The 24,645-nt window shown below is 42.1% G+C and overlaps 2 protein-coding genes across 4 annotated transcripts in view; one reads left to right on the top strand and one right to left on the bottom strand.

Moving 5' to 3' along the window:
• The window catches only part of cog5 (component of oligomeric golgi complex 5), a 100,282-nt gene extending 89,182 nt beyond the window's left edge, over positions 1 to 11,100 (bottom strand). For both annotated transcript variants that reach the window (XM_078419830.1, XM_078419829.1), the window contains exons 1-3: positions 10,935 to 11,100; positions 7,251 to 7,390; positions 2,508 to 2,565 (exon numbers count right to left, since the gene is read on the bottom strand). In XM_078419830.1, coding sequence (XP_078275956.1) covers positions 2,508 to 2,565; positions 7,251 to 7,390; positions 10,935 to 10,995 — 259 coding nt within the window. In that variant the 5' untranslated portion in view covers positions 10,996 to 11,100. The remainder of the gene's footprint in view (positions 1 to 2,507; positions 2,566 to 7,250; positions 7,391 to 10,934) is intronic.
• A 9-nt stretch (positions 11,101 to 11,109) lies between these two features.
• dus4l (dihydrouridine synthase 4-like (S. cerevisiae)) lies at positions 11,110 to 20,336 on the top strand. Of its 2 annotated transcripts, none has more exons than XM_078419832.1 (6): positions 11,110 to 11,991; positions 12,094 to 12,215; positions 13,403 to 13,520; positions 15,209 to 15,331; positions 17,635 to 17,861; positions 18,534 to 20,336. In XM_078419832.1, exons 1-6 carry the CDS (start codon positions 11,882 to 11,884, stop codon positions 18,779 to 18,781), a joined length of 948 nt encoding a protein of 315 aa, XP_078275958.1. In that variant the 5' UTR covers positions 11,110 to 11,881; the 3' UTR covers positions 18,782 to 20,336. The 2 variants fall into 2 exon arrangements, with proteins under 2 accessions (XP_078275958.1, XP_078275959.1); XM_078419833.1 differs by having other exon boundaries at positions 11,913 to 11,977.
• The last annotated feature ends 4,309 nt before the right edge of the window (positions 20,337 to 24,645 follow it).

Raw genomic sequence — 24,645 nt, 5'->3', positions numbered from 1 at the left:
CCCCCCATTCTCTCCTCCCAAGCCCCACTCTTACTCTCCCCCACCCCCCCTTTCCGCACCAGCCCCCCTCTCCCCTCCCCCACTCTCTCCTCCCCCCACCCTCACCCCCCTTCTACCCCCATCCTCCCCTCCACCCACTCGCCCCCCATGCCCACTCCCCTCCGTGGAGCCGTTGGCGGCGAAAGCCACTTACCGAGCCTGCAGGGAGGAGGAGGGAGCGCCGGACAGCTCGAGATGGGCAGCGCGGCGGCAGCTGTGGCCTATCCGAGCTGGGATTACTCGCGGCGGTTGTGGGGGAGAGGGGAGAGAGGAGAGGGGAGAGAGAAGCGAGGGGAGAGAGGAGAGGGGAGAGGGGAGAGAGAAGCGAGGGGAGAGAGGAGAGGGAAGCCCCTGGTAGCGGGCGGGCGGCTCCGCTAACGCCGTCCATCTTGTTTGTGCGAGTGAAGCACAGCACTTTGAAAAAATGTGTTTAGAAATTAGTTTTAAACTTTCAAATGTCTCTAACTTAAAGAATATACGACCAATTTAAATAGAATTTGTTATAAACAGTCGCCAGGAGAGTGGTGATTAAGGTGACGCAAAAACTGTGGCACTATGGTTTACCGTTTTGGCTGCATCTCCCCTTTTCCTAATTGGCCACCATTCAGGTAATACTCTGCTTTCCTGTTCTTGCCGCCAAAGTGGATAACCTAACATTTATCCACATTATATTGCATCTGCCATGCATTTGCCCACTCGCCTAATCTATCCAAGTCACTCTGCAGCCTCCTAGCATCCTCCTCGGCTGCAAAAATTGTGGCGTTATGGTTTACCTTTTTTGCCGAAATCACTGATAGATACGGATTCATACATATATACAAGATCTGAGTTTTAGTAGTATAATAATAGATAGATAGATAGATAATATATAGATGTCCTGTAGATGGGAGGAGTTGGCTGCGCCTAACGGCTGCGGCTCTCTGGCAGTCTGTTGTCTTTTTTTCTTTTTTTTTTGTTTGTGTCGGTGTTGGGATGGTTTTTGTTTCTGTTTTTGGCTGTGTATGTGTGGTGGGGGTGTGTGGTGGGGGTGTGGGGTGGGGTGGGGGGGTGGGGCGGGGGGAAACCTTTATTTTATTAGGTCTCTTCCCCGGGGCGCGGCTCGGCTGCGGGCCTTAACATTGCCGGCGCGGCTCGGCTGCGGGACGTTTCAGTGCCCGGCGCAGCTCGGCTGCGGGCCTTAACATTGCCGGCGCGGCTCGGCTGCGGGACGTTTCAGTGCCCGGTGCGGCTCGGCTGCGGGCCTTAACATTGCCGGCGCAGCTCGGCTGCGGGACGTTTCAGTGCCCGGCGCAGCTCGGCTGCGGGACGTTTCAGTGCCCGGTGCGGCTCGGCTGCGGGCCTTAACATTGCCGGCGCAGCTCGGCTGCGGGACGTTTCAGTGCCCGGTGCGGCTCGGCTGCGGGACGTTTCAGTGCCCGGTGCGGCTCGGCTGCGGGACGTTTCAGTGCCCGGTGCGGCTCGGCTGCGGGACGTTTCGGTGCCCGGCGCAGCTCGGCTGCGGGACGTTTCAGTGCCCGGTGCGGCTCGGCCGCTGGACTTAACATCGCCCGGTGCGGCCGCGGGACGTTTCAGTGCCCGGTGCGGCTTGGCCGCTGGACTTAACATCGTCAGCGCTGTTCGGCCGCGGGACGTTTCAGTGCCCGGTGCGGCTCGGCCGCTGGACTTAACATCGCCCGGTGTGGCCGCGGGACGTTTCGGTGCCCGGGGCGGCTCGGCCGGGGGGCCTTCCATCCCCTTGCGGGGGCTGTGCGTGTCGTTTGCCTCGGTAGGGGTCGAGCTGCCTGTCCGTGGGTGCGTGGGGAAGAGAGGGGAAGTTTTGTTGCCTCCATCACAGTGAGGGGGTGTTTGGAGTCACTGTGATGGATGTTTGTGTTGGGGTCGGGTGTCCTGTGTTCTTTTCTTTTTTGCTGTATTTTGTGTGACTGCTGAAATTTCGCTCGGTGTTGTGCCGAGTGACAATAAAGTGTTGTTATGTTATGTTAGTGATATACTATTTATAGCAGAGCCCCACAATCTAACCAACAGCTCCTCACCCAATAACCCTATTTTCACTCTCCCTCTTCACCACTGTTTCATCTGCCCCACTGATTTCAGAGCTCCCAATTCATCTGATCCCCAAATCTCCCTTTCATTATTGGCTTTTCAAAACAAAGTAAACCCTCTATCCCGACAAAATAGCTGCATAAGCAATCATTCCCTGCCACCAAGAATTCTGGTTAAAAATACATTTCGGCAAATCTTTTCTTTTTCACCTATTGCCACTGTGCATCCATCTGCATATCTGGTAAAATAGCAAACAGATATGGTTCTTGAAGGCTGTCCACAATATGTAACAGTTTGTTGATATTTATGACACAGGCTATTTGGGATCACCAGACATTATGTTGGTGGTGTAGGAGGAAGGACATAGTGTGGATTTGGGTCACACAGCTATCGTTGTATTGCAATTTCTTTTTAAAAACACCTACCTTCCAGGGACTCGATTCCAGTGGCCTGAGCCAGCAGGTTTTCATGTCTTGCAACAACCTAACAAAAATAACCAACATGCTTCATGTCATTTGACATGGTACTTTACTCAAAATCAACTTTATATATTATTATATTAAAAGTAAACACTATATTCAAACCAAATTTAGAACAACCTTCAGCAAAAAAACAAAAATTGTGCCCGATCAGTAATATTTTTTTGAGAGTCATGATCACAAGAACATTGTTTAAACGATTATTTAACAACAATCTTTTATATATCTAACCGCACACAAGTACTCATCACCAAAAATTAAAAATTGTTCATTTTCAAGCACCAACATTCCTGATCTTGAGTATAAAAGTCAAACAAAATATTTAGGGACATTTCAATCGATATTTTGTTGAAATTAATACTTAAATATCGATGCACAGAAAACAATTTAAAAAATCTCCCAAATGTTCTCTTACGCATCTCAACAGTCCCACCATTCATCACCAGAATTCATCCATAATTGAGAACATGCTTTAGTGCAGCTGGCATTTGTCTTAGAAACATTCATAAAACCAGTCCCATCCAAAATGTTTGCAGTTCTGGCAAACCAGTTCCACATCAACCCAACCTTACAACAATCTGATACGCAATTTCACGTCTTGACAAGGTTAAAAGAATAATAGAATTTCACAGTATCAAAAGATATAATTTGAAATGGCAGGGAGAAATATTATGCTGGACTTTGAGGTCAACAGCAAGTCCAACACATCAGACCAGAACAAACCATATTCATAAAAATGCTGAAAAAAACATTGGCAGCCAGCTTAGGCAAAATGTGAATGATTATGCATATTTTTGATTTTCAAAATCATTAAATATTCAAATTATTAACTAAAAAAAATTATTTTTAAAAGATTAAAAAAATAAAAATAAAACAAATCTTAAAAATGTAAAATTAACTATATATTTACTTTGGTCCATAGCAGCCATTTCTCTGTATGTAAATGAATGGAGATGATATCCCTGCACCAGGAATAGCTTGGTGCAGATTGTTAGGCAGATTTCCCAGGGCAATTATCACAACTACATGTTTAATGGGGGGGGGGGGGGGGGGGGGGGGGGGGTACAAACAGAATGTGCTGCCAGCAATTTCAGGCTTCTGCATTCATGGTAATCCTGAACTTGGCGGCACATAAGCTGGTCTTTGCAACTGAGGACATTTCCCTACAAAATCCAGACCAATTTTATTTAAAGAATCCCACAAATAAAGATGGGCAGTGTATTAATTTGCTTCAAGATAAAGATTTAGAAAATTTACTATAGCAGTTCTATTTCTTGTCAAAACTTGTTTATGCTATCTTTGGGAATAGAAATGAATAGAAAACCCCATTTAATAACAGATTTAAACGACAATCAACCCAGAGAGTTTAAAAAGCAAATGGGTTTTGCTGTATTATGCTCATAAATACTTATTAACTAAATATTCAATTCACAATAAAAATGGGGTTTTATTTTTTGAAAAGCGTCTTTATTGTAGTCATCACTTAAAAAAGGGAGGGTTTTAGGGATGAGATAGGGAAGAGAGGGTGTTGAGGGAGGGGAGTGGGGGAGTTGGTGATAAAGAAAGGAAGTCAGGAGGGAAGGGGTGAGGAAGGGAGCAGATGGGAGAATGAATGGTGTTTAGGGATAAGGGAAGGGAGGAGGTTAGGGAACAGGGTAAGGAAGGAGAATGAAGTAAGGCAGGTGAGTGGGGGAGTAGTTGGAAGGAAGGAAGTGGGGGTGAGAGAAGGGATAGGCTGAGGAAAGGGAGAGGGCAGGTGAGGGAGAATGTGAGGGTAGAGAAGAACATGAGAGGTGAGGGGAGAGAATGTGAGTGGAAGGAAGAAAGACATAAGGAGAAGGATGGGGAGCAGGGCCTTCAGGTGAGATGATGGACAGACCATCTTTCACTATGCCAGGTAGCTGCTGTTTGGCTGTTCATCACCCGGTCAGCCCATTGTAGGCAAAACATAAATACTGTAAGAAGACTATAAGACAGGGGAACAGAATTAGGCCATTTAGCCCATCAAGTCTACTTTGCCATGGCCGATCTATTTTCTTTCTCAACAACATTCTATTGTCTTCTTTCTCCCTGTAACCTAATCAAGACCTATCAATCTCTGCCTCAAAAATACCCAATGTCGGCCTCCACCACTGTCTGTAGCAATGAATTCCACATTCACCACCCATTCCTCCTCGACTCCATTTTGAATGTATGACCTTTTATTCTGATGCTGTGACCTCTGATCCTAGACTCTCCTATTAATGGAAACATTATTTCCACATCCACTCTATCGAGGGCCTAGATATCAATCATAAAAGTAATGCTTGCTAGGCAATCTTCGTCATAAGAAACAAAATTCGTAAAGTGAAACACTTTGCAGTTACAGCAGAGACTGAGACACATGAGAGCAAGTTGAAAAAACAAAGGCAACGAAAGCTGTGGGAGCACGTGTGCGTGCGTTCGCACGTGCACAACTGATCCGGCCTGCATGGAGTCGCATTGTGTCCATTCCGACCCGTGACCTAAAATGAGTTTGACACCCCTGCTCTAAACGTTTCCTATCCATGTACCTGTCCAAATGCTTTTTAAATGTTGTTAAATTGCCTACCTTAACTACCTCCTCTGGCAACTCGTTCCCTAAACTCATTACCCTTTGTGTGAAAAAATTGTCCCTCTTGTTCCTATTAAATCCTTCCCCTCTCACCATAGACCTATGTACTCCAGTTCTTGATTCCCCTACTCTGTGTAAAAGACTGTGCATTCATGATTTTATACACTTCTATAAGATCACCCATCAGTCTTCTGTGTTCCAAGAAATGAAGTCCTAGCCTGCCCAACCTCTCCCTGAAGCTCAGGCCCCCAAATCCTGGCAACATCCTTGTAAATTTTCTCCGCACTCTTTCCAGCTTAACAACTTCTTTCCTATGGCAGGGTGACCAAAACAGAACATAATACTCCAAAATGCATCCTCACCAACACCAACAGGAATGCTGAGGCACTGTACAAGAAGGGACAGAGCCGTTTGTATTTTCTGAGGAGGCTCCGCTCTTTCAATGTCTGCAGTAAGATGATGCAGATATTCTGTCAATCGGTGATGGCCAGTGCCATTTTCTACACTATCATTTGCTGGGGTAGCAGGACAAAGGCCGCGGACGCCAACAGAATGAACATGCTCATCAGGAAGGCTGACTCTGTCCTGGGAGTGGAGTTGGATTCATTAGAGGTGGTCTCGGAGAGGAGGATGTTCCTCAAACTGCAGAACTGCGGAGCATTTTGGACTAGACATCTCACACTGACACACTGGTCAACCTGAAGAGCACCTTCAGCAACAAACTGGTCCAGAACGCCATAGGAGATCTTTTCACCCTATGGCTATCAAATTGTTCAACACCTTCCCCTTCTGTCATGAGGTAGACCAACCCCCCCCCCCCCCCCCCCCATCTTTGCACATCCCTCATCCTGGACATTTCCAGTCAATAATTTAATTTCATGTTTGTGCATTATTACCTATGTGTTGTGCGATAACTGATCACTTTAATTTCATTGTTTTTATAATGTATAGGAGCCATTTGTGTTTGTACTAGCTGCCTTAGCATATAATATTATTTTTGTATCTTGCTGTATTATTTTTGGACACTTGGGGGTTGTCGTGAGATGAATACATATATGGGCATAACGTAAGAGCCAGAACTAGGAATTATCTAGGAGGCGGAGACGTGAAGTGTCAGACGCGGAGAAGCTATGGTGAGATACAGTTCTTACCAGATCTATGACGGGAGAAATACTAATCTGTTTGTATCACTACTTCAATAAACGATTAATTAAACTGTAATGTAGTGAAGATCTCTCTGTTGTTGGTCTGCGTCAAGTACGTTCACTCCACTCCTCCGTGAAGTGGTGGCAAGAGGAGGACTTCAGTGGGAAGGACCGAAGTTGCTACTACAATGCACATGACATTTTTAACACCCTGTAACTGTATCTTTCGACTGTTCATTGACCAATTTCCTTCCGGGATAAATAAAGTTGTATCGTATCTTATTTTGTATGACGGTAACATAACATGCCAATTTCTATACTCAAACCTTGCCTGATGAAGGCCAATGAACTGAAAGCCATCTTGACCACCCTTTCTACCTGTGACGCCATTTTCAGAAAATTATGCATCTGCACTCCTAGATCCCTCTGCTCCATGATACTCCCCAGGGCACTGCTATTCACCGTAAAGGTCCTGCCCTGGTTTGATTTCCCAAAATGCAACACCTTGCACTTATCTGCATTAAACTTCATTTACCATTCCTCAGCCCAGTTGATCAAGATTATGGTATAATTTTTGATAACCATCTTTGCTGTCTATGAACCAACCTGATACAGAAATTAATTAATTTGCAGAAAGCACAATCCAAGTATGTGATAAAATGATATAATTGCACATTGAATAGCCCCCAAACAATGTTCTACAGGGCTATTGACAACAGTGACAAAGGCCTTACCTTTATTTTCAACCTTTGACCAGCATGCTGGCAATACTAAGTGTGAGGAGTTACCACCTTTGCAGTGAATAAAGTACCACTGCTTCATAAATTAGCTATATTAGGTTGGACCTAATGCTAGCCAAAACAACCGTTTCAAAATCTGTTAGGATATCTTAGAAGCCCCATTGCTCTTTTTCAAAAGTTACATCTAGATAATAATAAAACTTCTTCTTACCTGCAAATGAAGCTCTTTATCGAGTTGACTGATTCCTTGAGCAAGTTTTGCCAACTGTTCAACTATCACTGCTTGATGAATAGATTGAGCTGTGTAGGTCTTGACATCAAATTCTTCTTTCAAGAATTCTGCATAGCATTCTAAAAAAAAAGAAAGAGTGGTATTTTCTTTCAATGCCAATAAAATAGTCAGTTTTGATATGCCCTCTATCAAATTCACAAGATTTATTCCTTACTGAGAAATGTAATACCTTCAGAAAATACATCATATTTTATTCAGTAATCAATAAGATACTTTTCTTTTCCTAAAAGACAACAAGCTGTACGAACATGAGTGGGCTAATGGTCCCATTTGCTCATTCTAACATTCAATTAGATCATGAGAAATGAAACTTTCCTTTTCTAATTTCCCACCTTTTCACCATAACCTTTGATTCTGTTCCAAATATCCCAGCCATTAATATATCCACAACTGACTGAAACAAAGATTCCAATAGGCTCACAAAAGTTACAGAAGTTCTTCCTCATTTCAGAATTCTGATATTACATTATCAAGTCCTCGACTTTAATGAAGGGAACATTCTCCCAAGATTAATTCTCTTCAGCCCCCAAATTTAATTTCCACTTGTTCTTCTTGATTTCAGTCAGCACAGCCGAGCTGATCACCAACGGTGATGAAACACACTACAGAGCGGAGATGCAGAACCTGGCAGACTGGTGCTCAGAAAACAACCTGTCCCTAAACACCTCTAAGACCAAGGAGCTGATCATCAATTTCAGAAGGTCACACAATGGGGAATACGCTCCGATCTTTATCAACGGGGACAGTGTGGAGAGAGTGTCCAGCTTCAGGTTTCTGGGCACACACATTTCGGAGGACCTCACACGGTCCACTTACACCGCTGCGCTGGTCAAGAAGGCACGACTGTTTTTCCTGAGAACACTGAAAAAGACTGGTCTGCCCCAACAGCTGCTGACGACCTTCTACCGCTGGCATCTCTGTGTGGTATCTCAGCTGCACGGAGGCAGAGAGGAAAGCTCTTCAGCGGGTAGTCTACAGAGCTCAGAAGATTATCAGGACACAGCTACCAGCCTTGGAGGGCATCTACAATACATGATGCCTCACATTGCATCAAATGGAAGACGCATTCCCAATTTCATTGTACCCCTGTACAATGACAATAAAGATATATTGTATTGTATTATATTGTATGTGTTCAAATTTTCCTCAAAATACAATCGCACCAGAACGGCATAATTCCATGATCTTCTCTTAACTCCATCTAAAGAAAATGGATCTTTCTTAAATAGGGGGACTAAAATTGTTCACGGTGATCTCGGGGTGATCTCAGTCATGCCTTGAACAATGAAGGCTTCCCTACTTTTATTCTGCAAACTCCTGAAATAAAGATAATTGTCTTCCAAATTTATTGCTGCAATGTATGCTACTTTCCATTGTTTCATGATTAGCGAGCCCATGTCACAGCTTTCTATAGTAGTCCTCCATTTAAATAATACTGTTTTATCATACTTTCTCAATCGCAATACTTTCAAACAATTGCACATTTTCCTGATTATACAGTTTGGTGCTACCTTGCCGAGATACACTTCATTATGGCACTCTTGGTCCTCCAATCGAAACATTGCTTTGAGGGAGTGCAGCGCAGGTTCACCAGGTTAATTCCCAGGATGGCGGGATTGACATATGATGAAAGAATGGATCGACTGGGCTTGTATTCACTGGAATTTAGAAGGATGAGAGGGGATCTTATAGAAATATAAAATTCTTAATTGGATAGGCTAGATGCAGGAAAAAAAATCCCAATGTTGGGGGAGTCCAGAACCAGAGGTCACAGTTTATGAATAAGGTCAATTCACCAGATGTTTTCAAGAGAGTTAGATGTAGCTCTTAGGGCTAACAGAATCAATGGACATGGGGAGAAAGCATGAATGGGGTACTGATTTTGGAGGATCAGCCATGATCATGTTGAATGGCGATACTGGCTCAAAGGGCTGAATGGCCTATTCCTGCACTTATTTTCTATGTTGCTACACCTAGAGGTTGCTATCCCACTCATTTTTTAAAATCCACTGCCATGCTGGGAATCTGGATCTCAGTGTGAACTCCTCTGCCTGACCTGCAGCTACACACTTTTGTGTCAAGAAGGTGGGATAAGGAACTTGTTCGATCATCAATTGTGTAGAGCGCCTGCCAGTGAGGACAAGCATTGGGGAGGCTGGGGTGAGAGGTGTGGCCTCCGAGATCCGAGTTTTGGGACTCAGGGCTGCGTACTGACTTGTCAGTCAGTGCCAACTATTGATGTAGGTAGGGCAGCAGTTGCCCCATGTGTTGCCAGATCACCCAGACCTTTCAGTCTCTCTCAGTATTTCTGTTAAATATGATGGAAGTTGCTGTTGGTTTGACTGTACAGCTTTCACCAACTCGGGGATTTCTCTGTGCAAACTAACTCAAAGGACAAATCTCTGAGCTGATGAGAGCTGTGCAACCAAACAACAAGGGAAGACAGCAGCTTCCATCACATCCAACAAAAAGAATGAAAAACTAGGATTTGGAACACAATCAGTATTGTTAGCCTAGCAAATAATGCACACACCGCGTCAACTAGAGTGCAGCTCTGAACCCAACATTTCAGCTCCGTGGCCACATCATCAGCCCTAGACCAACAAATATTAACCCTCAGACTTTCACTCCACAGAGCAATGGGACAATGTATTTTTAGCCCACTCAATTTAACCTGATAGAAGTGTGCAAGATTGTGAGAGGCACAGATGGGGTAGACAATCAGAACCTGTCTCCCAGGGCATCAACTAGAGGGCATAGCTTTATGGTGAGAGGGACAAAGTTTAAAGATGTGCAGGACATGTTTTTGTTGTACCGAGGATGGTGAGTTCCGGGATTGGTGGTTGAGGCAGATACGAAAGTGACATTCAAAAGATTTTTGGATAAACACATGGATATGCAGAGAATGGAGGGATATAGATTCTGTGCAGACAGATAATATCTTGTCAATCAGTTAATTTCAGCATCAACTTAGCCCACATAAAATTGACCTCATTCTATCAGACATGTATTTTGTCTATTCCATTCTTCTATTGCAACTTGAAACTGACTAGCTTTCTCATTTGTGACAAAAGATTGGCACTTTAACATTAACTCCGTTTATTTTTCCATTGATGCCATTCTCTCAGGATCATAAAACAAACTCACTGAAAACACCACCTGGGTGCAATATGATTCGTAAAGTAATATAAAATGACAGCTCCCAAGATGGATTTCTCCCTAACACAGAGCTTACCATCTTTGATATCTCTCGCCAAAATGTCCATAATGAAGGGCTTTATTTATGACCTCAGCTCCAGCAAGCACAATTCCACATATATGCAAATCTAAGTTCAATATATTAACCATACTCCCTCATCCAGTTACAACTGATAACATCAAGAAATCTCAAAGGAAACATAAATATAAATTGTCAAAAAACACTGGAGCTGATCTTTCTGGATCGAAAATCAGGCTTGACCTGTGAACTTCTTGAGAAATTGATGTAGTGAAACAGTTCTGTTCCATTACACTCCACCATGGCTCCACTGCCCCAAGTTTTGTTTCAAAGCATCTATAAATGGACGTTACGCAATGCACTATCGACCACCAGGTCCACCTTACCATCCGAAAGTAGTTCTTTCACAGAGTCCTGCACCAGAGCAGCTTCTCCATTTCCGTCCATGTTGGCTGTCCCGCCCACTGACGATCGGCGTGGCGGGTAAGCGCGAGCGACGTGAAGGCGCACAAGGGGGAGGGGGGGCGTTGCCGGCAGCCAATCGCAAAGAGGTTGGCAGGCGCCTGGGGGTCAGAGGGGAGAGCGAGGCCGTTGGTCCCTTCGACGAGCGTGTGTGGCACCGCCAGCCGCTTCCCCACAGCGTTGGTCCTTCAGGTGAAGGGGGAGAAGCCCCGCGTGTGCGGCACTGCCAGCCGCTTCCCCACAGCGTTGGTCCTTCAGGTGAAGGGGGAGAAGACCAGCAGCTGTTGCACCACCAGCCGCTTCCCCACAGCGTTGGTCCTTCAGGTGAAGAGGGAGAAGACCCGCAGCTGCTGCACCGCCAGCCACTTCACCACCTACATACACGACCCATCGTCTGTAGAAGGGTCCTGACCTGAAACATCACCCATTTCTTCTCTCCAAAGATGCTGCTCGTTGAGCTGAGTTATGCCAGCATTCTGTGCCCATCTTCAGTGTAAACCAGCATCTGCAGTTTCTTCCTACACATTTTGTCTGCTCAGCAAAATCTCCTCAAGGTATACCTACTTTGAAGACATTTGCTTCCTCTGACGAGAGTTCTGCAACATCCTCTCTGGCTGTTCCACATCTGTGTTGATCTGTCCTTTTTACAACCTACCTTTCCATATCTCTAGTCTCCCTTTTCCCTGACTCTCAAGCTGAAAAATGGTCTTGACCTGAAACGTCCTTCTCCAAAGATGCTGCCTGACCTGCTGAGTTACTCCAGCATTTTGTGTTTATCTTCGGTGTAAACCAGCATCTGCAGTTCCTTCCAACACGACCTACTCTACTCGGCTCCAAGCTGCTTTTGTACGGTGCAGGACACAGAGCATCCATGAACGGGGATCAATTACCCACTCGATCGTGGCAACGAAGATGCCTCGTTGAGTTGTTCCAGCCTGGCCACGTTGTGAAGATTTGTGCTCCCATGGTACGATATTCAAAGTGAGTGATGGATGTTCACCTATAACTTGTAGTGACAGGATTATTGATTACAGTTTTGTGGTTATATTATATATTTAAGATCATTTTCTCCCCCCCCCCCAGGCTGGCATTTCGTTCTCTCGTCAGAAGGTACGACTGTGAACTGTGTTTCACACCAATGATCATTGCTTCTGCCTTCTTGAAGTCCAGCAAGGCGAGGGACAGCGAATTCACAACAAAATTTGGTATGAATATTTTTGATTTGCATCAGTTTTTAGACAAGTTCATCCCTGGTCATAAGATATATGAAAGGAGTAGAATTGGGCCCATCAAGTCTACTCCGCCATTCAATCATGGCTGATCTATCTCTCCTTGCTAACCCCATTCTCCTGCCTTCTCCCCATAACCTCTGACACCCATATCTGGTATGAGAAAATGATAAACTTATTTGGTGATTATAGTTTTTGTCTTTTTTTAATGAATTCGTTTATCACGGTTAATGGTCTCAGGTAATCCTGAAACGTCTTACAGACAGCAAACCCAAGTTTAACTACCCTTTTGATGTGGGAATCAAGACACCAAATGTGCACACCAAGCACATAAACTATGCGATTTGATTAGATCAATGTTTTAGTGATGTTGATGGGAATACTGCTTTTATGTAAATAACAGGATCCATAGTTAAATGTACTCTAAAGGACAGCTAAGGTTGTTCTGCTATAATGCCCGTTTCCATATCATGAATTGGCTGTGACACGAGCAATGAATTGGGGAATATGTGTTTTGTGCAGGCCAATGTGGTTAAAACGAGATTTCGATTGGAAACGAGAGAATTACATGAAGGTTACTTTGGAAATTGATAAGCAGAGAAGAAAGAAATCTTGGATTTAAACAGTATAAGGAATAATGCAAACCTCAACCATGGATACCATTGTCTCTTAAGAACACAATACTCAACAATTAAACAATGTAACATACAACCTTTGGTATTTTTAGCTCTCAGTAACAATAATACATTTCCTGCCATTGAATAGACTGTTTTGAGAATCCTGAGGCAAAAATAACTTTGTTATTGAGAATTTGAATTTGTTATTTGATATCATCTCAGTCTGATAGATCCTCCCTCGGTGTTTATTAAATTGGCTGTATTCTAGGTGGAAGTTTGTAGGAAGGAACTACAGATGCTGGTTTAAACTGAAAATAGACACAAAAAGCTGGAGTTACTAGGTCGGTCAGACAGCATCTCTGGAGAAAGGGACTCGATCTCAAACTTCACCTGTTCCTTTTCTCCAGAGATGTCTGACCCCCTGGGTTACTCCAGCTTTTTATGTCTATCTCTGGGTGGAAGTTGCTTGATATAGAGTACCAAGAGAAACAAGAAGCAAAATAGACTTGAACTGTACTGCAACAATCTTGAATTCTATTTTTTCAGGTGATCGTCCACTGGTTGTGCAGTTTGCTGCTAATTGTTCACAAGATTTGGCTGATGCTGCTCGCATAGTTTCCCCGTTTGTAGATGGTGTAGACTTGAATTGCGGTTGTCCACAAAGGTAGGTTAAACTTATGGGTAACAATTTTATTGTATTTTGTTCGTGTTTGAGAAAGAACATGACAAATTGGAGAATAATATAGGCAATTGTACGGTTGTTTTGGAAGAAATAATAGACTCATAAGGTTCAAAAAAGCATCTTGCTGCTCCTATTTTGTATATATCTGAATCAACTTATTTCTGTGATTAACCAACTCGAAGGGAAGTCCATTGTTCCTTGCATATGGAAACTAGAGCTACAAATGGTATTTCAGATATAGCATCAAAGCTTTCTTTTCTAGGGTTAGCCATCGCATACAGCACATTATCCTCCAACATTTTTGCTACCTCCAACGGGATCCCATCACTAGCCACATCTTCCAATCTCCACGCCTTTCTGTTTTCCACAGACCATTCCCTCCACAACTCCCTGGTTAACTCATCCCAAACCACTCCCCAGGTACTTTCCCCAGCAACGGCTGGAGATGCAACACCTGTCTCTCTATCTCCTCCCTTGACTCCGTCCAAGGACCCCGACAGTCCTTTCAAGTGAGGCAGAGGTTTACTTGCACCTCATCCACTGTATCCGCTGTTCCAGATGGGGACTCCGAGATAGCGACGAGACCAAGCGCAGGCTCGCCGATTATTTCACTGAACACCTCCTCTCAGTCTGCCTAAACCTACATGATCTCCCGGTTGCTATACACTTTAACTCCCTCTCCCATTCCCATACTGACCTTTCTGTCCTGGGCTTCCTCCACTGACAGAGTGAGTGAGGCCAAACGCAAATTGGAGGAACCACCTCTTATTTTGCTTGGGCAACTTTCAACCGAGCGTTGTGAATATTTTGACTTCTCTAACTTCAAGTTACCCTAGCTTTCCTTCTCTCTCCACCCCTTCCCCCATCCTAGTTCTCCGACCAGTTTGACTGTCCAGATTAAATTTTATCTTTATATATATGCCCAGTTGTCACCTTCCCCTAGATAACAATGATCTATTCTACATTTTCCCTTGATATTCGTCCCCTTTGATATCTTGTTTTCACACCTTACCCTTCCATATATCTGTGTCTCCCTTTCCCCTGACTCTCAATCTGAAGAAGGGTCTCAACCCGAAATGTCACCCATTCCTTCTATCCAGAGATGCTGCCTGTCTCGCTGAATTACTCCAGTATTTTGTGTCTATCTTCAGTGTAAACCAGCATCTGCAGTTCCTTCCTTCACATGAGATAATTAACTTTGATTTTGTGGAAACATTCACAGGGTACGGCCTACTTTTCCTATTCATTATATTATTTCTTTTGTCAGCAGTTGAATAACAATTTCATTTGTTTAACATTTTATTGAAAGGTTAATTTTGTTTTGTATGTGGTACAAACATCTAAAATGTACTGGAAATACATGGAACTACAGATGCTGAAACCTGCATACAATACGATGTGCTAGAATAAAGCAGTGGGTCAGGCAGCATTCTGGGACTGAAGAATGGTCCCAATCCAAAACATCGCGTATCCATGGCCTCCAGTGATACTGCCTGAATCACTGTTACTCCAGCACTTTGTGTTCAAGCTAAGATGTACTGCTTTGTTTAAATATTTGTCAAATGCATTTTTTTTTAAATCCAATTTGTGATCCATTTATACAGACTTTAAAATTATTTAGATTACTGATTTATCAGTATGCTTACTTATGTGTTTCAATATTCTTTCAGGTGGGCAATGGCAGAAGGATATGGTGCTTGCTTAATTAATAACCCAGAACTGGTTCAGGATATGGTGCGTCTTGTTAAAAATCAAGTGGAATGTCCTCAGTTTTCGATCTCCATTAAGATAAGGTAGCCTTATAAACACAACTAAAAATTAAGTTTCAAATTACATAATTATTTTACAAAATGGACAGCTCTCTCAATTTATGAAAATAATGCATTCCTAGAAAATATTTCATGAGAATTTCGTAAATAGAATAGATTACAAAATGGCCTGTGGATATTTTTGAACTATATATTTCTATGTACAGATACTGGCATGAATAGTTGGTGAAAAATAGCTTTTAATTAAAGAAAAGTACCGCAAGGGATTAATGGCATTGTAATGCAAATTCATAAATTAAATGCTTCTTAATTGAGGAAGATCATACTTGGAACACCTTTTGTAAATCAAGTGATAGTGGAGAAAAGTTCATCAAATTATTCATTGTGAGATTTTCATTCAATACTTTTACAGTAAGCCTTCATTTTAATGGACCTGTTTTTATAATGGATTTTGGTTATAACGGATTTACCTACCGACTACTCCCCAGCTCACGCCGTCATCCTGATCTCACGCAGTCTCCCCTGTCATTTCCAGGGCGGACTGCCGATGCCTCCTCGTGTCCGCGGTACCTCTCCGGCCACACCTACCGCCACTGCTGACGCTTAGCTTTGCTCTTGCCATCTGTGGGCCAATGACATCGCCAATCCTCGCCTCTCCCCTGTCAATTCATCTGGATTCCAAGCCCAGTTCTGGACTGAGAGTGAAGAAGAGTCAACCCGAAACGCCACCTATCCACGTTCTCCAGTGATGCTGCCTGACGTGCTGAGTTACTTATGCACTTTGTGCCGTTTTGTGTATTAATCAGCAACTGCAGTTGTTTGTTCGTACTACTTAGACAATGAAGATCCCTTACTCGATTATAGGGAACAATCGGCAATAAAGGACACCATTCCGACTCCATGGTCCATTACAATGAGGGTTTACTGTATTAGTAAACAATATTACCATAGTTTAGTTACAGTAATATTTCTCTCACATGTGGTAACAGAAATTTGTCAGATAGATCTATTATTTTGTAACTGCCAAGGAACACAGTTCTTTCATCTTGTACACTTATTAAGAAAATGCTCTTTGCTAAATTACCAAACTTTTCATTCACAGCCACTGCCACGGGAGTAAGCCAGAATGCTGTGCAACACCCTGAAATATTACCTTGATTACTGATTACCTTCCAATCCTTATTCCTTATCTCAGTTGTTATTTGCAGTGTTAATTATTTTCAATTTTGTAATTCCACTCTATCCAGGCATTTCATTATTTGGTAGTTTCCTCCCTCATTTTTAAACGTGTACAGGCCCACACACTGTTCGTCCTTCTACTGTGTGGCTATTGTTTAACCTACTGAATATCACTGCTAATCTCAGTGCTTTTTTCCAAATATCGTTGAACACTGCAGAGTGCTGAATCATCAACTGAAGGAGGACATTTGGTGGTAATCAGAAGGAAGTTTCATTGTCTCTGTTAGGCTTGATATGATGAGACTTCATGTGGTCTGGAGCTATGCCAACCTGCCAATAAGCCATTGTGTTGCTCTCACTGATGGGTTTATCCTACCAATGGAACAGAGTGTACTTAGGAATTGTGATAAGGGAAGTATGGTATACTATCTGTAAGTTTGGTTTCTGTGAGGATAAGAAGGTCAGGCAGTTGTTTGACTCGTCTGTAGGATGACTCTTCCCATTTAGGCATCAGTCCTCAAAAGGTTGTAAGAAGCAGTTTACAAGATTGATCAGACTGGAATTTACTTTACCGGGCATGCATTGTGCCTAACTCTGTGCCAGGTGGTCAGCGTAATGGTTAAGCACTAATAGAGTTACTATGATATTTCAGATGTTATTTAAGAGACAGCCTTCTGAAAGTTACCTAGGCTAAAGATTTATTTCTCTGGACTGCTGACATATTTAGAACTGTATGTTAACTAATACAAGAAGCTCATATTAACGGAAACAGATAGTAAATGGACAAAAGTGGCATGGTCTGGTAATCTCTGATGCAAGAAGTTTTCCACCCTCTTCAACTTGATTCATCTCTTTCCAGATGTTTACATGCATTTTTGAGCATTAACGTTAACTTAACATGCCCCTGTTATTTCAATGAAGAATTTATCAAAATTTGCCTTGTCTATAAACATTGAAAAACTGCTGTGCAAGCAAAGATTTCTCGGTAAAGTTTGATTTATTTTAGTTTAATTTGTGTTTGAGCACTTTTTTGAAATAATATTTTACTATAAATTATAGTTGTGATATTATTTTATTTGATAGAACATGTCATGTTTTATTGTAGGTTAATTTCACCTGCAATATTCTCTATTCTGATGGCATTACAGATTACACAAAGACCTAAGGAGAACTGTAGATCTGTGCCGTAAGGTTGAGGCTGCTGGAATTTCTTGGATTACTGTTCATGGCAGGGAAACAGAAGAACGACATCAACAGATCCACTATGATGCAATCAAGATTATTAAAGAAAATTTAACTATACCAGTAGTAGCAAATGGGGATGTCAGGAGCAGTAAAGATGTGGATCTTGTACATCAGCTGACAGGGATTGATGGTAAGGAACCTTGTTAACATAGTTGAATCATTGATATGGACAAATTGGCTCTTGGACCCATATTTGACCTGGTGCCGGATTTGTGACTTTATTGACTTTGATTGTAGGGTACAAGGAAGAAGGGAAAAAAGGATTCATAGAATCATGAGATGTTTACAGCAACCTAGATATGGCTAATGTGGAAATTAGATTAGCATTGTTTTCTAATCAGCTCAATACCTCCCATTCAAGTTTTAACTCCTTCTGTAAAATGAGGTTAACTAGTTTATTTTTGTTATAGGTTTGAACTTGGAATAACATAATCATTTTCATTGGCCAAGAAATACTTGGACTAAATTGAGTATAATGCCAAGAAAAATTGTACATTATAGAATAAATTTAGTTTTTGATAAATTCATTAATGTCTATAGATTACATTACATTCCAGTACTGCATTTGTTGAGCATTGGTTTCTTTTTGTGAATCTCGAATTTGCTTGTACATAAAGCTTCTATGGAGAAAAGGAAAATTGATCAAATAGTGATTTTTCTTACCACAATTTTTTCATCGGTTAACAATATTAATGAACAAAACTAAGTACCCTTCCTAAGAAGGCTATTGTGACTTCATTGGTTTATTTGAATTTGTGTTTGAGCTTTATTAACAAGTTAAATTATTTACATTTTCTTATAGGTGTAATGGCTGCACGGGGTCTTTTGGCAAACCCTGCTATGTTTTCAGGATATGAGGAAACGCCTTGGCAATGTGTTCAGGACTGGATTGATATTGCTTTGGAGCATGGAACCACATTCACTTGTTTTCATCACCATTTGATGTACATGTTGGAAAGAATAACTTCAAGGCAAGAGAAGAAAATCTTCAATGTGCTTTCAAGTACATCAGCTGTTTTAGACTACCTTGGTGAGAATTATGGTTTATGAGCCTGAAAATGCTGATTTTTAATCAATCTAACAAAAGGCATATTTTAAGAAGACATTGAAGGATATAAGTGAAATTCCAGACGTGGCTTTTGACCCTATGCAAAACTCTGGCATATATCAGAGGTCACTGTCCCAAAACATGGAATTACAACTCCTTGGAACTCAGAATGCAATGATTCCCTGGATATGCAGGGAACGGATGGGCATGGATTATGTGCAGGCAGATGAGAGTTGGTCTTGGCATCATTGTTTGACATAAACATTGTGGGCTGAAGAGCCTGTTTCTTTGCTGTACTGTTCTATGTTCCCTGATTGTAAGCAGCCTGCTATTTCAATGGTTTTCACTTCAACATTCTTGCATGGACTTTATCCTTTCATGTAATTTTTTTTCTGCCAAATGTTTAAAAATTTTGATGATGCGTAAAGTGATGAATATGGTGTTATTTCATTTAGTGAGATGTATTGTCCAATGTTGTTTCCTACAAATAGATTTAATATTTCAGTGAGACAAAGTTCAACGTAAACCATCAACATAGTGCACAAATATTCAGATTTTTTTTTAAAAGACATTTTGTATTCAAAATATAAAGTGCTGGAGTAACTCCATGGCATCAAGCAGCAATTGCAGCCATTGAGTGCTGTAAGTGGAGGAAATGAAAGTTTATAGTGTGTGTCAATGTTGAAACCACGGATATTCTAAGAGAATTTTTTGAATCTCTTTCTGTCCATTACATGATCATTTGCCCTTGGGTAGCTCTCCATAAGGTAGCTGTTTTGATATTCTATTCACAAACATACTTCTAACTTGCCCTGCTCATCAGTTATGTGATTCTTTCAATGAATTGTAGATGCTGAGGAGATTTGTCCAGCATAGAATCTGTATGTTTGGAATCTTGTCTTGCCACTTGATGTGAAGTATTTTGTGCAGAGAGGTCATGTTGGAGTGGTTACATTGGCTGGCATATCTACTGTGCACTGTCCATTACTTGCAAGCATAGACTAAGGTGAATACAACAATAGCATGTTACATGTTAGGCTTGTTCTTTAGGCTGATTTATCTTCGTTCCCATGCTTTACATCGTCTTCCAAAAGCTTTTACCATCTTCTTATCTAGTCCACATCACAAGATTAGGAATTGTTCAGCCAGAGATGAACACACTTCTCGGCATCTGCATACAATGGTGTTTTGCGCTTCTTATGCTTATCCTGATGGTGACCATCAAGAATATGAGCAAATCTTGAGAGAGTGCTGGCAAGCTATGTGTACTTTTCTACCATGGAAAGCCTCTAACCTTTCACGGAAATGTTTGGTTCTGTATAAGGGGTGCTTGGTGCAGTTTTTTTCTCTTTTCTTTGTTGTAATTGTGAGGCCAAAGTTGCCACAGGCACTGGCAAATGTGTCCAAGCTTTCCTGTACATCAGCTCTCAGCCCCGAGCTTGCATTGAGTGCAGTCACCAGCAAACAAATCCTTTAAGGTAATTTCTCCTACTTGGTTTGGGCTGAGAATGAAAAAGAGCACTGCCAGTCATATGTCTATGGATGATTCCATTTGATTATTAGGGGGGGGGGGGGGGGGGCATCTTCAAACTTCAATGCCATATCACCAATATTGAAATTTTCCCTTTTGTTATTTTGTGAATCCGTTTCAGACTTGGAAAAATCATGGCATCTCATACATCCATTTAATATGAAATTCATGTGTCCTCAAAGCTCTTAATAGGTTACCCATGACTATTTAATCAAAATGTAGTCACTATGTGGTTCTGATCGCTAAGATAACCACAAAATGCTGGAGTAACTCAGCAGGTCAGGCAGCATCTCTGGAGGACATGGATGTGTGACATTTTGTGTTGGGAAAGTTTTTCAGGAAAGTCAGTCTGAAGAAGGGTCACAACCTGAAACATTACCTATCCATGTTTTCCAGAGATGCTGCCTGACCTGCTGAGTTACTCAGGGACTTTGTGTCCTAATGTGTGTTAACCAGAATCTGCAGTTATTGGTTTCTACAGTGATAGATAGATTTAGGTGAGGAGAGTTTTTAATTGGCAGATGGGCGGGCAAAGGGGTTGGAGATGAAAGGGAGACAAAGGAGGTCTAAATTAACTAAAAAGGAGATGAGAAGTGAAATATAAAATCAGAGTGAGGGGGGGGGGTGGTTTGGGAGAAGCGGGTGTGAACTGGGGTGTTGGGGCGGGCTACAGGAAACAGGGAGGGGAGAAGAGAAAAAATAAGATATAAATGAGGGTAGGGTGTTACCTAGAACTGAATAATTCCATGTTTATATCATTAGGTTGGAGCCACACTTCTTTTCCAGCTTTCCCCTACTAATCAGTCTGAAGAAGGGTCTTATCACAAAAATTCAGTTGTCCATGTCCTCCAGAGATGCAGACTGCACCTACAGAGATATTTCAGTGCTTTGTTCTATGCAAGATTCCAGCAATTGCAGTTCACTCTACTTTTTTTGTACAGTATTTGATTGACCATGATCATTAACTGCAGTTTTTATTCCTACTTTTGCTTTGGATACGCGGAATAGGTTCCTTCAACACTCTTCAATAAATCAAACTCAATAGTTTCAACATTGAACTAAAAGCAGCTTTTCCCTCTTAGCTCATTGCTCTGTCATTTTTCATATTGTCTGTTTGGCCTCCATTTCTGGGCAGTTTATTTTAATTCCAAATCCTCTTTCATAAAGCATATTCCCTTATTTTTATCCAATCTGAATCAGGATGGATGTGTTGGGCATGTATAAGAGAATATTTTTGTGGGGAGAATAGTAGGTGAATAGAACAGATGTATTTTTTTCTGGGAGCTGGCATAGAACCAAGGGCCGAATGGCCTCCTGTTTTATGTGAAAGACTGCTTCTGAGGTGCAGTGTTTCTCTCAGGAATATAATTTATTAGTGAGTGATATGGTATAGCAAAAACAAACCCAGAAAATGCTGGAAATAGCAGCTAAACTTCAACTTGAAATGTTAGCAGTTTCTCTTCCCACAGATGTGGTCTGACCCACTGATGGTCTAAATATCATCTGGTTTATTTTTGATCCAACATTGGCAATTATTTTTATTTTTCAAGTACAAATAAAACACCTGTGCCAATATAGATAGCTATTCATTCTTACAATAATATAAATGTGCATTGTGGGAACACAGAAACAAAGAAGATTGCAAAAAGCGGTAAACACTGCCCAGTCCATCACAGGTACTGACCTCTCCACCATCAAAGGGATCTACAGGAGTCGCTGTGTCAAAAAGGCAGACAGCATCATCAGAGGCTCTCACCACCCCGACACTCATTTCATTCCTGCCCCTGGTAGAAGGTATGGGAGCCTGAAATCTGTAATGTCTGGGTTCAGGAGCAGCTTCTTCGCAACAACCATCAGACTATTAAACACTACAAACACCAAATCAGCTCTGAACTACAAAGATGCAGGGGTATTGTTTTTGTTTTTGCACTATTATTGTTTGTTTGTTATGCAGAAGAACGTTTTATGTTGTTTATTATGGTGTTTGCAGAGTACAATATTTACATATTTGTTGTGCTGCTGCAAATAAGAAATTCATTGTTCATTTCGGGACCATTCCTCCAATTTGATGAAGTTGGAAAAAATCATCCACGTATTTATTTCCTCCCACCTAGACTACTGCAACTCCCTATATACTGGGATCAGCCAATCCCTGTCCCGCTTGCAATTGGTTCAAAACGCCGCAGCGAGAGTCCTGACGGGTACCCGTAAAAGGGACCACATCATCCTGATTCTGGCCTCTCTCCATTGGCTCCCAGTACAGTACAGAATCAACTTCAAGCTCCTATTCACATACAAAGCCCTAAATGGGCTTCCCCCCCCCCCCCACCCACCATATAAAAAATCTTCTAACCCACCACTCTATCTCCAGGTCCCTCAGGTCAGCCGACTTGGGGCTACCGACTATCCCGTGGTCTAGGCTTAAGCTCAGGGGTGACCGCGCTTTTGCGGTTGCAGCTCCTAGACTGTGGAACAGCATCCCTCTCCCCATCAGAACTGCCCCCTCCATCGACTCCTTTAAGTCCAGGCTCAAAACCTATTTCTACTCCCTAGTGTTTGATGCCCTCTGAGGGGGCGCTGTGAACTGCTGTTAAGTATGTGCTGTTATGTTTGTGTGCCATTGTATGTTCGTTCTTAGTACCTGAACTGATGTACAGCACTTTGGTCAACGTGGGTTGTTTTTAAATGTGCTATACAAATAAAATTGACTTGACTTGACATATAGTAATAAAACACTATTGACGTGACTCTTGAATTTGCCTGGACTATCCTGTTATGAAAATAACTGGGCTCTAATTGCTTGTGCTCTGTACTAGAATCATGTGCTAATTGACCAGCCAATCTTTGTAAACATCTTAAACCTCACTTCAAAAGTCAACTGTCCCCATCTGTTTCAAGGAAACCTCCATTGTTCCAGAACCCAAGAAAAATAGGGTGGCCTGTCTTAATGACTACCGCCCAGTAACTCTAATATTAACTGCAAGGTAGTGCGCTGCCTTAATGTCCACATCTGCACCAGTCTTCTGCACAATCTAGACCCCTTACAATTTGCATACAAGAAACGTAGATCTGGGAAGGATCTTTTGCACTACATTCAGCTCTGGATAGCCTTAATAATAAGAACTATATCAGATAGAAAGGACCTGACCCAAAACATCACCTATCCATTTTCTCTAGAGATGATGCCTGCCCCGCTGAGTGACTCCAGCATTTTGTGCCTATTTTTGGTATAAATCATCATCTGCACTTCTTGGTTATTACTTGTATCAGAATGTTCTTCGTTGACTACAGCTCAGCCTTCAACACCATCATGCTGAATTAGCTCATTCCTAAACCTCTGGACCTTGACTGTGTAGCCTCCATCTGCAACTGGCTTCTGGACTTCCTGATTGACAGACTTCAGTTGGTTAGAATTGGTTATTATGTTTCCTCCACCTTGGTCCTCAACACTGGTGTCCCTCAGGGTTGTGAATCAGTCCCTTGCTCCACTCTGTACATTAATGACTAGGTGATGAAATGCAACACTAACTTGATCTATTAAGTTCTCCCATGATGCCACTGTTGTTTATATGCATCTTCCAACGATGAGACAAGTACAGGAAAGAGATCATGATCGCTATGTCGTGTTGTCGGGCCAACAACCTGATTGTTGATCCTAGGAAGTATGGGGTGAACACAACACTGCCTCCATTAATGGTGCTGTTGTAAAGATGGTTGACAGGTTCAAGTTCCCAACTATCCATATGACCTGCAACCTAACCAGGTGTCTTCACAAATAAAGCATATCAGAATATTAATTTGTTGCGTGTCTGAGAAGATTCAGCATGTCCATGAGGATTCAAGCTTCTATAAATACACTATGGAAAGTATTCTGCAATGGATGCGACTCAGCCTGATATGGCAACTGCTCTGCTCTTTACTCAACCTGCAGAGAATGGGGAACACAACCCAGTCACTACAGGCTCACCACTTCCTTCTATCCAGTCCTTCATGCTTATGTTGCATCAGTAAGGCTGGAGGTATTGTCAAGAATGCCTGCCACCCTAGCCTTAACCCTTCTCTGTTTTCTACTTTCTGGGAGAAAATATAAGAGGTTGAAAGCTCAGACATGCAGATATAAAACGGCTTCTGCACTGTTATCAGACACCTGAACCAAGCACCTCTTTCGCACCACCTTCCTGAAGGTGGTACACGTACTCTGAACTTTGTTCAGTTATTCTGTTATTGCACTTTAATAATTTTGACTCTTCAGATTTTGCATTACAAACCATTCTGCTGATTTGCATTTATTGTCATTGTTGTCATTACTGCATGAATACTGTTTGTGTGATTCAT

Source organism: Rhinoraja longicauda, chromosome 23 (genome assembly GCF_053455715.1).
Source record: "Rhinoraja longicauda isolate Sanriku21f chromosome 23, sRhiLon1.1, whole genome shotgun sequence".
Lineage (NCBI taxonomy): Eukaryota > Metazoa > Chordata > Chondrichthyes > Rajiformes > Arhynchobatidae > Rhinoraja > Rhinoraja longicauda.
The sequence above is the reverse complement of the archived record's forward strand: the minus strand, read 5'-3'. Positions and strand labels throughout refer to the sequence as shown.

Coding starts and splice junctions, on each gene's coding strand:
- dus4l (XM_078419832.1), top strand. CDS start 11,882: ATGAACGGGGATCAATTACCCACTCGATCGTGGCAACGAAGATGCCTC. Junction 15,332..17,634: donor TCGATCTCCATTAAGATAAG/GTAGCCTTATAA, acceptor ATGGCATTACAG/ATTACACAAAGACCTAAGGA. Junction 17,862..18,533: donor TCAGCTGACAGGGATTGATG/GTAAGGAACCTT, acceptor ATTTTCTTATAG/GTGTAATGGCTGCACGGGGT.